The sequence below is a fragment of the Equus caballus genome, chromosome 22 (genome assembly GCF_041296265.1).
Source record: "Equus caballus isolate H_3958 breed thoroughbred chromosome 22, TB-T2T, whole genome shotgun sequence".
Taxonomy (NCBI): domain Eukaryota; kingdom Metazoa; phylum Chordata; class Mammalia; order Perissodactyla; family Equidae; genus Equus; species Equus caballus.
The window spans coordinates 24,597,334-24,613,838 of record NC_091705.1 but is presented as its reverse complement, the minus strand read 5'-3'; the positions used below and the strand labels follow the sequence as shown (position 1 = coordinate 24,613,838).

Below are 16,505 nucleotides of genomic sequence, written 5' to 3'. Positions count from 1 at the left end.
GGCATCCCCTCACCGCCCCCCCCCAGCTCCCCCCCAGCTCCCCCTTCTGTCCACCTCGGCAGAGGCCCTGGCCCTGCTCTCACCCTACCCTGTCCACACCCTCCCCCTCCCGAGTCCTCCCTCCAGACGCTGCCCAGGGCAGGATGCGGAGGGAGGATCAGAGGACTTTGGCTCAGAGAAACCTGGGCTCCACTCCCAGCTCTACCAGTTTCTAGATGTGAAAACTCACGCTTCCATGTCAGAGCAGCTGAGCCCGGGAGCCCTACTAATGCTTCTCCCCTGAGACTCCCAAATGTGGGAGGCCCCAGAGACCCCCCACCGCAGGCCTAGAAGCGAAGTACAGGGGAGCACTGAGTAACTGCGCCACATGGGTGCAACTGAAGCCTGGGCTAGGAGTGAGCAGTGGGCTCGGGCTCTGCCACTTCCTCCCTGACCAGGGCGAGGACCCTTGTTCAGGACGGTCTGGGTTCTGACGGATGGATTCTGACAGCTGGGCCAGGGAAACGGCCGTGCAGCCTGCAGACTGAGCCGAGCAGGCAGGAGTCTCCCGCCCAGCAGAGGGGCGTCTCCCTCGGGAGGGAGCATCGGCCCACAGCTCCCTCTGCTTGGGGCTCAGGCCTCTTCCAGCCTGCCTCCCTGGACCGCTGCGAGGGGCAAGTGCAACAAGACACCAAGAGGCCCTGGAGAAGGACCAAGCGAGGGGGCAGAGGGCCAGGCCTGCCACCAGAGAGGTGGGACTGAGGACTCAGGCCTGGCCCACCTCCCGAGCCCCAGGCCCTCGCTCAGAAGATCTGTCCTCGCACCCTGGCTTCCTGCACCGCGGGTCCCTAAGGTGCAGGCGGCTTTCTGGTCATGAGAGGGCATCTATGACGTGAAGACTGGCTTGGGTTGGACTGTATCCTCCAACAAGATACGCTGAAGTCCTGAGCCCCAGTCCCTCAGACAGCGAACTGACTTGGCATAGGGTGTCTGCAGATGTAACTAGTTAAGATGAGGTCATAGGGGAGCAGGGTGGCCCTAATCCACTGACTGGTGTTCTTATAGGAAAAGAGACACGCACGGGGAGGAGGCCACCATGTGATGGCACGAGCCCACGATGGGAGGCCACGTGACAACAGAGGCAGAGGTTAGAGCCCATGGCTGCAAGCAAAGGACACCAAGACGTGCGGGTGTCCTCCCGCCTTCCACCAGAGCTGGAGACAGAAGGAAGATCCTCCCCTAAACATCTCCGAGGGAACATGGCCCGGCCTACCCGGGGTTTCTGCCTCCAGAACCAGGAGACAATGCCTTCTGGTGTTTTAGGCTGCCAGTTTGTGGCCCTTGTTACGGCAGCCCTAGGAGACAGATACAGGGGTGATGCTGGGGTCCACGGGCAAAGGTACTTTGGCCTCAGGAATCCTGGCTCCTCGGTGCCCCTGCCTCCCTAACCCAAGAACCAAGCCTTGGAGGGCTCAGATCACAGTTTCTCCGTGGCAGAAAGAACAGGGTGGCCCGGGGAGAGGTGCAGTGACAGAGGGGACGCCCTGCTAGAGAGGAGAGGGAAGCCCTGTGCCCGCACCCTGGGGAGTGTGAGAGGGAGGTGGAAGGGGAGTGAGAAGCCACATGTGCACCCCTCAGGGTGGAGCCGTGGCCAGGCAGGAGGATCCGTGGGAACACAGAGCATTCCAGAGACCCCCTGAGAACACTGGGCCTGCAGCCCACCTTGCCACTGCTCCAGCAAGCCCCACCTAGTGTGACACCATGGCCACCACAGCACAGCAGTAGTGGCCCTCTGGCTCTCCACCAGCTGTAGGTCATGTGTCCAGTTTCCTCATGTGCCCCAGAGCGCAATGTGGAGCTACCAAGAGGGCTGGTGGCCCAGCAGAGGCCTGGATGGGTGCCTCAGGGCTGGAGGGGGACAATGAGCCCAGAGGGCCCAAAGCCAGACAGTGACAGAGCCAGGCCAGGGTGCCGTCTACCACACTTCCCGCCTCTCTTGCATGAGGGGACAGAACAACTTATAAACACAGGGTTCCCGGTGGTGGAGTGCCCGACAGTGGAGGACAGACACACAGCAGGTCCAGGAGACAAACGGCTGCTACCACCCCTGGACAGCTGCTGGGCCTCACTCCAACTGTGGGGCTGGACCAAGTTTCAGAGCCAAACAGCTCACTGCAGTGGCATGACCCCCCACAACATCACCCCACGGCCTGCAAAGCCCCTGCCCTGGGCCTTGGCCTGTAGCCTGCCAGACAACCGCACCAGGTGTCCTGAGGAGGGCCTCTCCTCCGTGCATCCCACCAGGGCCTTGTGAGGGGGATGTGACCCAATCTTGGAGACACAACCCACTCTGAAAGGAGCGAGGACACCCAGCCCAACCTCGTGGCTGTGGGACTCCAACATCTGGGGACATTTATTTTCTTCGGCAGGACTCTGGAGAAGGAAGAAGGTCAGCTTCACCGGCTGGGCAGAGTGGGGACAGCCCAGGGAAGGCTCGTATCCTCTTGGCCTGGCAGAGGGTAAACCAGGACAGAAGGACCCCTGTGGGCCTGGCTGCTCTGCTGGAGGGCTGGAGAGAAGGACGGCCATCTCAGAACCTGACGTGGGAGCCGTTTTTCATGGAGGACAAAAGGGTGGCCTTCTCAGGCCTTGAGTGCTGCTTGAGAGAGGAGGCGACAGGTATGGGGGTCGCCGACCTCTGCAGGGTGAACCCGGATGCCTGGGACAGGGCTGTGGGGGAGGACTGGGCTGTGGCAGCTGACCAGGGCCGCAGCAAGGTCGGGGAGGGCTGGACCCAAGGGTAGGAGGACAAGCTGGACACCAGGGTCCCGGAGCCTGAGGCTGACGAGGCAAGGGAGGAGCGGGAGGGGATGGCAGTGGACATGCTGGTTATGGTGTTGGTCATGGTCTCCCTGTAGGGGTCCAGGTCCTTCTGGATGTCATCGGTCGCCAGATAGGTGAGCCAGCCCTGCTGGCCCGGGACCTTGTGCATCATGAAGTCAGTCTGGTCGGTGGGCGCCAGTTCACTGAAGTGTAAGCTTTGGTAGACCTGAGCTGAGATCTGTGGGGAACAGAGCAGGGGAGCATGGAGGTGGCACCTAGGACCAAGAGCTGGATCACAGGAAGGATGGGTCTTCCTGCGTGAAAGAAATCTCCAGAATGCTGTGGTTGTTACTGATGACCACAGCCTGCTGAGCCTGTGAGCCCACTGTGCGCCAGACCTGGCACCAACCCTGTGAGATCGGGACTGGGCTGTCCCCAGCTCAGAATGAGGCCTCCAGCTGGATTCCAAGGGTGTCCCCAGACGTGCTCCCACCGCTCCCGTGAGAACTTGCCAAGCTGTGCTTCAAGGCCCATCTCCAGGAGGAGGCAGGGATGCGAGGCGGTCCCTCACACCGACCTCTCCCCAGCTGGGACAGGAGAGTTATCACACATTTTCTGAGTCCCCAGCAAGAGCGAGGGAGCTCCCATAAAGCCCCGACAGCAGACGAGGAGGGAGAGGCTGGGACCTGCCCCATCCAAGAGGCAGGAGGCCCCACTCCCTCCCCTTCCCTCCGTCTCTTACTGACTGCATGCCTGGCTCAGGAACAGCCGGTAGGATGGACATTAACAAACGAATAGCCACAGGCTCTGAGATAGACTCTGAAGGCTCTCGCCAGCTGCCAGCCCACAGAGGAATCCCTCCCACAGGCCCCGTGAGGTTTGTCCTCAAGGACACCTGTGTCCATGGCCTCAGCCAGGCCCTTGGCAAACCAACCCCCCAGACTGGCTTCATTCTAGAACTGTCTGAGGCCCAGAATCTGTGAAAGGACAGATGTTTCCCTTGCCCCCGGTGCAGGGCCGTGTGGGCACGAGGGTGGCCGCTGACGGAGCCAAGCTCCCTGGCCTCCAGCCCTGGCATCTCGGTGAACCAGCCTCAGCCCAACCCACCTGGTACTTCATCCAGCCGTATGGCACATTAGTGGACAGGAGGCCGGGACTCCGCGACCGCTCCCTGGGCTTGTACGCTGCTCCCACAACTCTGCTCCCCTGCAAGAGTCAAAGGCAAGAGGGAAGGCTCGGGGCTAAGAGTTGGGGGACCCTCTACCCGCTGTGTCCCCCCGCAGCCTCACCTGCTTGCCCTGGGACTCCCACTCGCGCCAGCTGTTCTCAATGTCTTCAGAGGAGCGCCCTCCAGCCCATGGGGATGTCAGCATTATCTTCTGCAGCCTGGCCCAAGCCTCGGCCTCCGAGTCCAGCTTCCCACTCAGGAGTGCCAGGAGGGCCGCTTGCTCCCGCCGCTGGTGCACCAGGGCCTCCGCAAGGTCCCGCTCCTCCCTGATGGGAGGGACTTTCATTCACAAGATGTCCTCTGCACCATGAAGTAGGGTGGCCCTCCCAGAAACCCCAAGAGGGTTTTCTCCTCCTGGGCCTGATCCTCTCCAACCTTCTCATCCCTCCCCTGAGGCCATACTGCTCAAGGCCCATCACTGAGCAGGTGTTCCCTTAATGTTAGCAAAGCCCAGATTAAACTGGCCCCCGACAAGTCCTGTGACCCTTCCCACCACCCTGTGCTCTCGCCCATGGGGGCCTGACACCCTATGCTGACCTTACCTGGACCACCCCTTGTGGAATACTTAAACATCCTCTCCCTCCCAGGGAAACCACGCCTCTGCCTTGTTTGATATCCCCCAAGAGTTCTGTAAAGATGTATGCCTTGACAGGAGCCACAAAGACTCTGTGGGTGTCTGGAAAACTTACTTATATGTCAAAACCCAACTCCAAAATCTCTTCTTCTATGAAGGCTTCCTTACTCCACCCACTCAATTAGGTAACTGTCCTCTGAGCTATCCCTGTTCTTAATAGTCCCATCACTTATCACATACAACTGCAGCCATGGGTTTGCATGTCCATCTCCCCACGTGGACTGTGAGTTCTCTGGGGCACGATCTGTGTCTGGATTGTTTTGGATCTCTAAAACCTAGCACAGGGCCTGGCAGTCAGCAGGACCTCAATAGATATTTTTTGAATGACCCAAAATTATTTGAGACTTGGTTAGCAACAAGGGTGCTGCATGGGGGGGCGGGGGGACCTATAGAGGAAGGGACAAGTAGGAAGCAGCCTGCCCTCCCCATGAATCAGAGAAAGAGCACAAGTGTCTGCTCGGGACCAGAGCCCTGGGCACTCTCCTGCCAGGGGCGTCTGGCCACAGAGAAATGGCCTCTGCCTGGAAGCCAGATCCGGCAAATCTGACCCTGACTCTGGGCAGATCCCATCTAAGGACTCGGGTTCTCACGTTTTCCTCTGGTTTGTACTGCTCAGCCTTGCAGCTGAACTAGCCTAGAACACAGCCTCAGGCTCTTAGGCCAAAGCTGCCACCAGTGGAGACAAGCTGTGCAGGTCCCACGCCTCTGGCCTCGGAGGGCCCTCGCGAACATGCCCAGACCACCCAATCCAGATGAGGCAGCCCAGGCTTGGGGGTCCCAGCACCCCCTCCTCAGGCCAGACACCACCAGGCGGGCTGTGAGAACTCACCGCAGCTCTGAGTAGGACTTCTGGGCAGCGGCCATGGAGGCAGCCTCCTCTTTGAAGGTTTTTGTTAGTTCATGATCACCAGCCACCTGGGTATCCTGCAGCCTTTTCCAAACACTCAGGCCGAATGTGCCTGTGATTTAACCAGACCCAGCTTAGTACAAGGACTTGCACAGCCCCTCCTCCGAACCCTCTGCCCCTCACCCTCCACCCTCAAGAGTCAGCCAGCACCTCCTTACCCCTGGCCCACACCTCATGATGCCCACCCTATGCCAAGGATGAGGCTGGCTACTCAACAAATATCCGGAAGAATCAGACACTGGCCCCAGAATACACGTGGAGCATCCAGCCCCATATGTGGGCTGAGATGGAGGGAGTATTATGGCAATGATGGAGTGATCCTGATTCGGGCTTGAAGTAGCTCGTGTTTAAAATGGCAGTGGCACAAAATGATGAGGTATCCATCACATGAGATGTTTTGGGTGGGGCCGGGGAGGAATAGGGCTGGAGTAGAAAGTAGGTAGTGAGAAGAGAGAAACGTGAGTCCTGCTTCTGGGCAGGGTATAGTGAGTAGCAGGCCATTCTCCTGCAGCCGAATTTTTTTTAATTAAGAAAAATAAAACAGATATGTTATGAAATCATATTTTTAAAAATGAATGGAGAAGGGCCAGCCCCGTGGCCGAGTGGTTAAGTTCATGCACTCCGCTTCGGCGGCACAGGGTTTCGCTGGTTCAGATCCTGGTCGTGGACATGGCTCTGCTCGTCAGGCCATGCTGAGGAGGCATCCCACACGCCACAGCTAGAAGGACCCACAACTAAAAACACACAACTATGAAGTGGGGGGATTTGGAGAGAAGAAAAAAAAAGAAGATTGGCAGCAGTTGTTAGTGCAGGTGCCAATCTTCAGAAAAAAGAAAAAATGAATGGAGAACTGCAGAAGCAAAGAGGACTAGATAAACTAAAATTACAGAAAGGGAAGAGTCCTTCCAAGAAGAACTGAAATCAGGAGCTGCTTTCTCCTCTGGGCACAGCTGAGTGAAAATCAGGCTCGGCTTAGGGAGAAAGAAGACTGGAAGGAAGGAAAAACAGCAGAGTTTGTGATAGCCATTCTGGGTTAGGTCTATGAGAGTCCCAAAAGCACAGCTGTTTTCCCAGGACATTCGCTGAGCACTGGGGGAGCCGAGGGTCTGAGGGTTGGACTAGAAAGCCAGATGAGACTGTTGGGAGAGAGTCCCACCAGAGGAAGACTTCACCCTTGAGACAACTCAAGACAGAAGGAAACTCAGTCTACCTACAGCTGCCGTCCAGGGCCAAGCCAGCTCGATTCCTGACAGCACTGAGAGGAGCAGCCCTATACAGAGGAAGGAGCAAATGCACTGGAGGAAAAGCATATCAACTTCAGTCTCTACGGTTCTTTCATACAAAGTCCAGAAAAGTTTTGTTTGGGTTTTTTTTTTTTGTTTTCATTTTTGATTTCTTGTTTTGTTGGGTTTTTTTATGATAAGAAGTGAAAAGACAGGAAATATAATCAATAATCGAAAGAAGAAATAGGCATTAGAATCAGACCCACAGATAATTCAGACATTGGAGTTAGCAGATCAACACTTTAAAGTAACTAGTGTAAATAATGTTAAATAAAATAAAGGAAAATATGAACAAAATGGACAAACACTAAGACAACTCATGTCCAGCAGATCTGCACTACAAGAAATACTAAAAGTTCTTCAGGGAATGATATCAGAAGGCAGCCCAGATCTACAGAAAAGAAGGAAGAGCACCAGGAAGGGTAAGTATCTGGGTAAATATAGAAAACAACATATCCAGTAAAATATTATTATTGACTAAAAACAAAATTCAACATTGCATTGTGAAGTTTATAGCATATAGAGAGAAAAAAATACAACAAGAGCATAACGTACTATAGGGGAATAAATGGAATTATACTGTTGAAAATTCTGCGTTGTTCCTGGAGCAGTGTATTATTATTTAATGGTAAGACTGATAAGTTGAAAATTTTTATTTAACCTCTAGAGGAACCACTTAAAAACACAAACACACACAAAAATAAATAAATAAAAATAAATAAAAATATATATATAAGAAATTAAAATAAAAGCTGGATACACAGGTTGAACAGTAGATTAGATACAAATGAATGTGCATCGGTGAACTGGACTATAACTCTGAAGAAATTATTTAAAATGCAGCACAAAGAGAGAAAGAGAAAATAGGAAGGAGAGGTTATAAGACATGGAGGATAGCAAGCAGGCAGGCCCATAATATATCTATTGGGAATTCCAGAAAGAGAAACAGAAAAACAGAGGAGAGGCAATATTCAAAAAAATAATATCTAATGATTTCTCAGAATTCATGAGAGACACCAACCCCCAGATGCAAGAATCTAGGCCAGCATAAATTAAAAGAAATCCATACCTAGACACATCACGTGAAACTGCAGAATATCAAAGCCAAAGGGAAGATTTTAAAAGCAGTCAGATAGAATAGAGATTACCTATAAAGGAATCATGATTAAAATCGACAGCTGAATTCTCAGCAATAACAATGAAAACCAGAAGAAATTAACTAATAATAAAGCACTAAGAGAAAATAAAAAGAAAAAACACACACACACAAATAGACTAAAAAGTCAATACAAGAGATAGAATAGAAAACAAAACAAGTCCACTCATCCAAAATAAAAAGGAAAAGAGCAATAGAGGAACAAAGAGCAGATGAAACAAACAGAAAACACAAATTAAGATAGTGGATTTAAATCTAACCAGTAAATAAATACATTAAATGAAAAACAACAATTGAAACGGAGACATTTTCAGACGTTAAAAGTGAAAGGGTAGTAAAAGATATACCATGCAAGCACTATGCATAACAAAGCATACGAAAACTGGTCTGGCTATATAAATGTTAGAGAAAGCAGACTTCAGGACAAGGAACATTACCAAAAACTAAAAAGGCTTTTTCATAACAATAAAAGACTCAATTCCTCAAGAAGACATGATAATCTTGAATGTGGATATGCCTCACAATTTACAGCTTCAAAAATTAAAGCAAAAATGGAAAGAACAAAAAGGATGAATAGACAAATCCACAATCATTCTTGGATATTTTAACACCTCTCTCTCTCAGTAATTCATATAACAAGTAGACAAAAAAACAGTAGAGACATAAAAGATTTGATCAATACTACCAACCAGCTTGACCTATTGACATTTACACAATACTACATCCAACAGCAGCAGACCACACATTCTTTTCACAATACACACGGGACATGCACAAGATTGTCAATAAAATAGCCCATATAAAAGACCCAATAAGCTTCCAATGAACAAAATCATATAGAGTTTATCTTCTGACTGCAATGGTTTTAAAATAAAAATCAATAATAATAAGTAGCTAGAAAGTTCACCAAATATTTGAAAATTAACCATATACTTCTAAATTACTCATAGGTCAAAGAAAAAATTAGAAATCATTTTTGACTGAGAGAAAATAAGACTGGAAACTGAAAAGTCATACAAAAACTTGTGGGATATAATTAAAGCAGTGCCTAGAGGAAAATCTGTAGTTTCAAACACCGATGTTAGAAAAAAGGAAGATGTAAAACAAATCATCTAAGCTTCTACTTTAAGAAGTTAGAAAAAGAAGAGCAAATCAAATCCAAAGGAAATAGAAGAAAGAGAATAATTTTTAAATAAATAAAAGCAGGGGAGCTGTTGTTTAATGGGTATAGAATTTCAGATTTGCAAGATGAGAAAGTTCTGGAGATCTGTTGCACAATGATGTGAGGATATTTAACACTAAGAAACTGTACACTTAAGATGGTAAATTTAATGTTATGTGTTTTTTAACACAATAAAAAATGGAAAAAAGTTATTTGATAATTTTATGGATAAAAAGCTTAATAAATTATGCTATATAAACAAATAAATGCAGAAATATATAAAATAGGAAATAAACAAAGAATAGAAAAGAATCAATAAAGCCAAAGCTGATTCTTTGAGAATATTAATAAATTCATAAAGCTCTAGCCAAACTGATAAAAGAGAAAGGGAAAACACACATTGCTAGTATCAGGATGAAAAGGGGACATTAATAGAGATCTTGTAGACATTAAAAAGATGATAAGGGGCTCTTGTGAAGAACTTAATGACAACTTATTTGAAACTTAGATGAAAGGGACAAATTTCTTGAAAAAAATGAATTTATCAAAACTGACACAAGAAGAAATAGGAAACCTAAATAGCCCTATATCTACTAAAGAAATTGAATTCACAGTCAAAATCCTTTCCAGGGCTGGCCCCGTGGCCGAGTGGTTAAGTTCGCGCGCTCTGCTGCAGGTGGCCCAGTGTTTCGTTGGTTCGAGTCCTGGGCGCGGACATGGCACAGCTCATCAGACCACGCTGAGGCAGCATCCCACATGCCACAACTAGAAGGACCCACAACGAAGAATATACAACTATGTACTGGGGGGACTTTGGGGAGAAAAAGGAAAAAATAAAAAAAATCTTAAAAAAAAAAATCCTTTCCATAAAGACAACTCTAGACCCAATGAGTTTAATCAGCGAATTATCAAATATTTAAGGAAGAGATAATATCCATTCTATATAAATTGCCCCGGAAGTTAAAGAGGGAGTACTTCCCAAATCATTCCGTGACACTAGCATTATCCTGATACTAAAATCAAAGACATTACAAGGAAACTTCAGATCAATATTCTTCATGAATATAGATGCAAAAATTCTAAACAGGGGCCGGTCCAGTGGCGTAGTGGTTAAATTCACACACTCTGCTTCAGTGGCCCAGGCTTCACAGGTTCAGATCCTAGGTGTGGACCTACACACCACTCATCAAGCCATGCTGTGGAGACATCTCACATACAAAATAGAGGAAGATTGCCACAGATGTTAGCTCAGGGCCAATCTTCCTCAAGCAAAAAAGAGGAAGATTGGCAACAGAGGTTAGCTCAGGGTGAATCTTCTTCACCAAAAAAAAAAAAAGGAAAAAAGAAAAAAATTCTAAGCAAAATTTTACCAAATAGATTTCAACAGCATATTAAAAGAATAATACATCTTGACTGAGGTGTACCTCAGGAATGCAAGATTGGATTAACATTCAAAATTCAAAGAATGTAATTCACCACGTTAACAGAATAAAGGAGAAAAACCATACGATCATCACAATAGGGGAAAAATCATTTGACAGAATTCAACACCCATTCAAAGCCCTCTCAGCTAACTAGAAATAGAGAGGCTACTGTCAAAAAAGAAAGAAAACAGAAAATAAGTCTTGGTGAGGATGTGGAGAAATTGGAACCCTTGAGCACTGTTGGTGGAAATGCAAAATGGTGCAGCCACTATAGAAAACAGTGTAGAGCTTCCTTAAAAAATTAAAGATAGGGGCCGGCCCTGTGGCCAAGTGGTTAAGTTCGCACGCTCCACTTCGGCAGCCCAGGGTTTCAGCGGTTCGAATCCTGGGTGCGGACATGGCACCGCTCATCAGGCCATGCTGAGGTGGCGTCCCACATGCCACAACTAAAAGGACCCACAACTAAAATATACAACTACATACTGGAGGGCTTCGGGGAGAGAAAGAAAAAATAAAATCTTAAAAAAACATAAAAATTAAAAAAATTAAAAATTAAAAAAAATTAAAGATAGAACTACCATAGAATTCAGCAGTCCCACTTCTGACATCCAAAAAACAGGAAAGCAGGATCTCAGAGAGATATTTCATTGCAGCCTTATTCACAATATCTAAGTTGTGGAAACAACCAACCTAAATGTCCATAAATGCATGAATGGATAAACAAAAAATGTGGTACATACATATAATGGAATATTATTCAGCCTTTAAGAAGGAAATCCTGTCTTACGCTACAACATGGATGAACTCTGAGGACATTATGCTAAGAGCAATAAGCCGGTCACAGAAGGAAAACTACAGCATGATTCCTCTTATGGAGGCCTCTAAAGTAGTGAAACTCATAGGAGCAGGAAGGAGGATGGTGGCTGCAGGGGCCGAGGGGAGGCTATATGGGAGTTTCCATAGCGTACAGAGTTTCCGTTCTGCAAGATGACTGAGTTCTGGAGATCTGCTGTACAACAAAGTGCATGCAGATAACAGCACGTACTGCACACTGAAAATTTTGTTAAGAGGGTAGATTTCATGGGTTTTTTCCAGCATTATTGAGAAGTAACTGACATACAACATTGTGTAAGTTTCAGGTGTACAACATGATGATTTGATACATGCATACATTCTGAAATGATTAGCACAGTAAGTTTAGTTAACACATCTATCACTCACACAGTTACCATTTTATGGTACAATACTACATAGCGTCCGTAACTATAGTCACCATGCTGTACTTTAGATCCACAGACTTATTCATCGTATAACTGCAAGTTTGTCCCCTTGACCTCCTGCACACATTTCCCCCATCCCGCGCCCTGCCCCTGGCAACCACAGATCTACTCTGCTTCTACGAGTTTGATTTCTCTGGATTCCACGTGAGTGAGATCATGCAGTATCTGTCTTTCTCTGACATGTCTTAGCATAAAGCCCTCCAGTCTCATCCACGTTGTCACAGATGGCAAGATTTCCTTCTTTTTTTACGGCCGAATAATATATCACATTTTCTTTATCCCTTTATCCATCAATGGGCACTTAGGTTGTTTCCGTGTCTTGGCTGTTGTGAATAACGTTGCCATGAACCTGGGGGGTAGGGCAGTGCAGATGTCTCTTTGAGATGGTGATTCCATTTCCTTCAGATATAACCCAGAAATGGAAATGCTGAATCAGTAGATTTCATGTTATTTGTTTTTACCACAATAAAAAATGGATTTGGGGGGAAGATATAAAAAGCACGAACCACAAAGGACGAGATTGATTAAATGGATAACATTAAAACTAAGAACTTCTGTTCATCAAAACATATGACTGACACGAAAAAAACTCTGAACAAAATGGGGATAGAAGGGATCTTCCTCAACACAATAAAGACCATATATGACAAACCCACAGGCAACATCATACTCAATGGGCAAAAACTGAGTGCCATCCCCCTGAAAACAGGAACGAGACAAGGATGCCCTCTATCACCACTCTTATTTAACACAGTACTGGAGGTCCTGGCCAGAGCAATCAGGCAAGAGAAAGGAATAAAAGGAATCCAAATAGGGAGGGAAGAAGTGAAACTCTCGCTGTTTGCAGACGACGTGATCTTATATACAGAAAACCCCAGAGAATCCATTGGAAAACTTTTAGAAATAATCAACAACTACAGCAAAGTTGCAGGGTATAAGATCAATTTACATAACTCAGTAGCATTTCTATACTCTAATAATGAACTAACAGAAAAAGAACTCAAGAACACAATACCATTCACAATCGCAACAAAAAGAATAAAATACCTCCGGGTGAATTTAACTAAGGAAGTGAAAGATGTATACGATGAAAACTACAAGGCTTTTCTGAAAGAAATGGATGGCGACATAAGGAGATGGAAAGACATTCCATGTACTTGGACTGGAAGAATAAACAGAGTTAAATGTCCATTCTACCTAAAGTAATCTACAGATTCAACGCCATCCCAATCAGAATCCCAATGACATTCTTTACAGAAATAGAACAAAGAATCCTAAAATTCATATGGGGCAACAAAAGACCCCGAATTGCTAAAGCAATCCTGAGAAAAGAGAACAAGGCTGGAGGCATCACAATCCCTGACTTCAAAACATACTACAAAGCTACGATAATCAAAACAGCCTGGTACTGGTACAAAAACAGGTGCACAGATCAATGGAACAGAATTGAAAGCCCAGAAATAAAACCACACATCTATGGACAGCTAATCTTTTGACAAAGAAGCTGAGGGCATACAATGGAGAAAAGAAAGTCTTTTCAACAAATGGTGCTGGGAAAACTGGAAAGCTACATGTAAAAGAATGAAAATTGACCATTCTTTCTCACCATTTACTAAAATAAACTCAAAATGGATCTAAGACCTAAAGGTGAGACCTGAAACCATAAGGCTTCTGGAAGAAAACGTAGGCAGTACACTCTGACATCAGTATTAAAAGGATCTTTTCGGACACCATGTTTTCTCAGACAAGGGAAACAATAGAAAGAATAAACAAATGGGACTTCATCAGACTGAAGAGCTTCTTCAAGGCAAAGGAAGACAGGATTGAAACAAAAACAACAACCCACTAACTGCGAAAAAATATTTGCAAGTCATACATCCGAGAAAGGCTTAATATCCATAATACATAAAGAACTCACACAACTCAACAACAAAAAATCAAACAACTCGATCAAAAAATGGGCAGGAGACATGAACAGACATTTCTCCAAAGAAGATATACGGATGGCCAATAGGCACATGAAAAGATGTTCATCATCGCTGACCATCAGGGAAATGCAAATCAAAACTACACTAAGAGATCACCTTATACCCATTAGAATGACAAAAATAACCAAAACAAATAGTAACAAACGTTGGAGAGGTTGTGGAGAAAAAGGAACCCTCATACACTGTTGGTGGGAAGGCAAACTGGTGCAGCCACTATGGAAAACAGTATGGAGATTCCTCAAAAATTTAAAAATAGAGCTACCATACGATCCAGCTATCCCACTACTGGGTATCTATCCAAAGAGCTTGAAATCAGCAATTCCAAAAGTCCCATGCACCCCAATGTTCATTGCAGCATTATTTACAATAGCCAAGACGTGGAAGCAACCTAAGCGCCCATCAACTGATGATTGGATAAAGAAGATGTGGTATCTATCTATCTATCTATCTATCTATCTATATACATACACAATGGAATACTACTTAGCCATAAAAAAGAACAAAATCGTCCCATTTGTAACAACAAACAGATGCTCAACAGCACTGCTCCTCAGGGAAACTCAAATTGAAACCACAATGAGAGGCCACTACGTATCCATCAAAATGGCTAAAATTTAAAGCACTGACAATACCAAGTGCTGGAAGAATTATGGGACAGTAAGAGCTGCTGTCCACTGCTAGTGAAAGAGTGCAAATTGGTAACCACCTTGAAAGACCGTCTAGGAGTATCTGCTGAGACTGGACATATATACGCCGTGGGGCAGCAATTCTGTTCTTAGATTTCCAACAGAAATGCATACATTTGTTCACCAAAAAACATGTATAAGAATGTTCATAGCACTGTTATTTTTAATAGCCCAAAATAGCCAGAAACAACCCCAATGCCCACCAACAGTACCATAGATAAATAAATTATGGTATCTCAACAACAGAATGATGTTCAGCAATGAGAATGAATGAACAACCACATCAACAAACGGCTGAACTGCACGAACATGATGGTGTTTGAGAGAAAGAAGCCAGGTACAAAGGAGAACCTAGGCATATTTCCATCTATAAAAAATTCAAAACCAGACACACCTACTCTGAGGATTTAGAAATCAGGATAGTGGTTACTTTTGGAGAGGAGTGGGTAGTGATGGTTGGGGTGGGGGGATAGGGAGCCCCGAGTGCTGGTAATGTTCTGCTTCTTAATATGATGGTGGCTCAATGGGTATACGTTTACTTTCTGAAAATTCACCAAGCTGAACCCTTTTGGTTTGTGTACTTTTTTTAATGTATGTTTTAATGCAACATTTTTTAAAAGAGAAAGGAATATACCTTATCAGATATACGATTTGCAAAAATATATGAAGGCAAATGATGTTGGGTGAATGAGTGGATGGAGACTTGATGGATGAATGGACAGACCGCTAAATGGACAACCGGATAGACTCACACCCTGTAAGACTATTTGAGCAAAGACAACTGCTGTGGCCTAAACCCCCCACCCCACAGGATATAAGGTTTATGTCAACTTATGTTCAAACAGGAACAGGGACAGGAAGGGCCATGGGGCATGGCTGAGCTTCAGCAGGACTCATACCAATGGCATCACCGGTGAGTTTCCAAGCCTTGACGTCCCGGTCCTGCCCAGCGCTGATAACCAGTTGGAAGCTGTCCACATACAGGATGTCTGCCACACTACCCAAATGGCCCTTCCAGGTAATCAGAAGCTTGGGGGGGACTAGGGAAATGGTCTGGCCAGCCACGACCTAGAAGGGACAGTACAGGAGAACTACTTATACCAAAGCCATCACACAGGCTCATCAGAGGGCACCGAGGACTGGAGGCAGCAGAGTCCACTGGAAGGGCCCCTGGACACGGGCCAGGGTTCTAGCTCTGGGACCATTCCCATGTTAACTTTCTGGTGACCTCAGGTGCGTCCCAGCACTCCTCTGGCCCCCACTGGCTCCTTTGGTAAAATCATAAAAGCCTTTGCATACTGCTATATTGTTTACCAAGTACCTCCATACGGATTCTTCCAGTGGAACATCACAACACGAGTCTCATCATTTCACAGAGGAGAGACAGGGACGTGCAGTAACAGCCCAAAGCCACCTAGCTAGAAAGTGATGGGGCTAGGACAAGAACCCAGGTCTTCCTCTAAAGATACTCAGCTGGGCACTGGGAGGAGAACAGGGTGAGTAAGGGGGTGATGTATCACGTTATACTATGAAGGAACAAACTCTACTAAACTGGAAACTGAGTGACAATATCCAAGACCATTTTTAAATAAAACAAGATAATTGAAGAGGAACATATTTTACCATATTCAAGCTTGTTAAGTCACAATAATAAAACTTTAAACAGAACAATGGAAGACAATAGGGAGCTCAGAAACCACCCAAATATACACAGAAAACTTTGGTGTAAGATAAGAGGGGCAGGAAGACTTGCGGTGACGGAGCGGACTGGACAAACAGTGCTGGAATGCCTGAGGAAGCATTTAGAGAAACTCACATCATTGTCACATGTCTTACAAGTAAAGAAACACTCCGACGGTCAAAGAATTCTTTTTAATGAAACCATAAAACATCTCAAAGAGGGGCCAGCCCAGTGGCGTAGTGGTCAAGTTCTCATGCCCCAGTTTGGTGGCTCA

General features: G+C 46.4%; 1 protein-coding gene across 4 annotated transcripts in view; it reads right to left on the bottom strand.

Annotated features, from left to right (window-relative positions):
* Window positions 1-2,366: 2,366 nt before the first annotated feature.
* Window positions 2,367-16,505, bottom strand: part of EFCAB8 (EF-hand calcium binding domain 8) — a 66,653-nt gene continuing 52,514 nt past the window's right edge. For all 4 annotated transcript variants that reach the window (XM_014735101.3, XM_070248045.1, XM_070248046.1 and 1 more), the window contains 5 exons: window positions 15,450-15,618; window positions 5,494-5,623; window positions 4,092-4,296; window positions 3,910-4,008; window positions 2,367-3,040 (listed from right to left, as the gene is read on the bottom strand). In XM_014735101.3, the coding sequence (XP_014590587.3) occupies window positions 2,570-3,040; window positions 3,910-4,008; window positions 4,092-4,296; window positions 5,494-5,623; window positions 15,450-15,618 (1,074 nt within the window). In that variant the 3' untranslated portion in view covers window positions 2,367-2,569. The remainder of the gene's footprint in view (window positions 3,041-3,909; window positions 4,009-4,091; window positions 4,297-5,493; window positions 5,624-15,449; window positions 15,619-16,505) is intronic.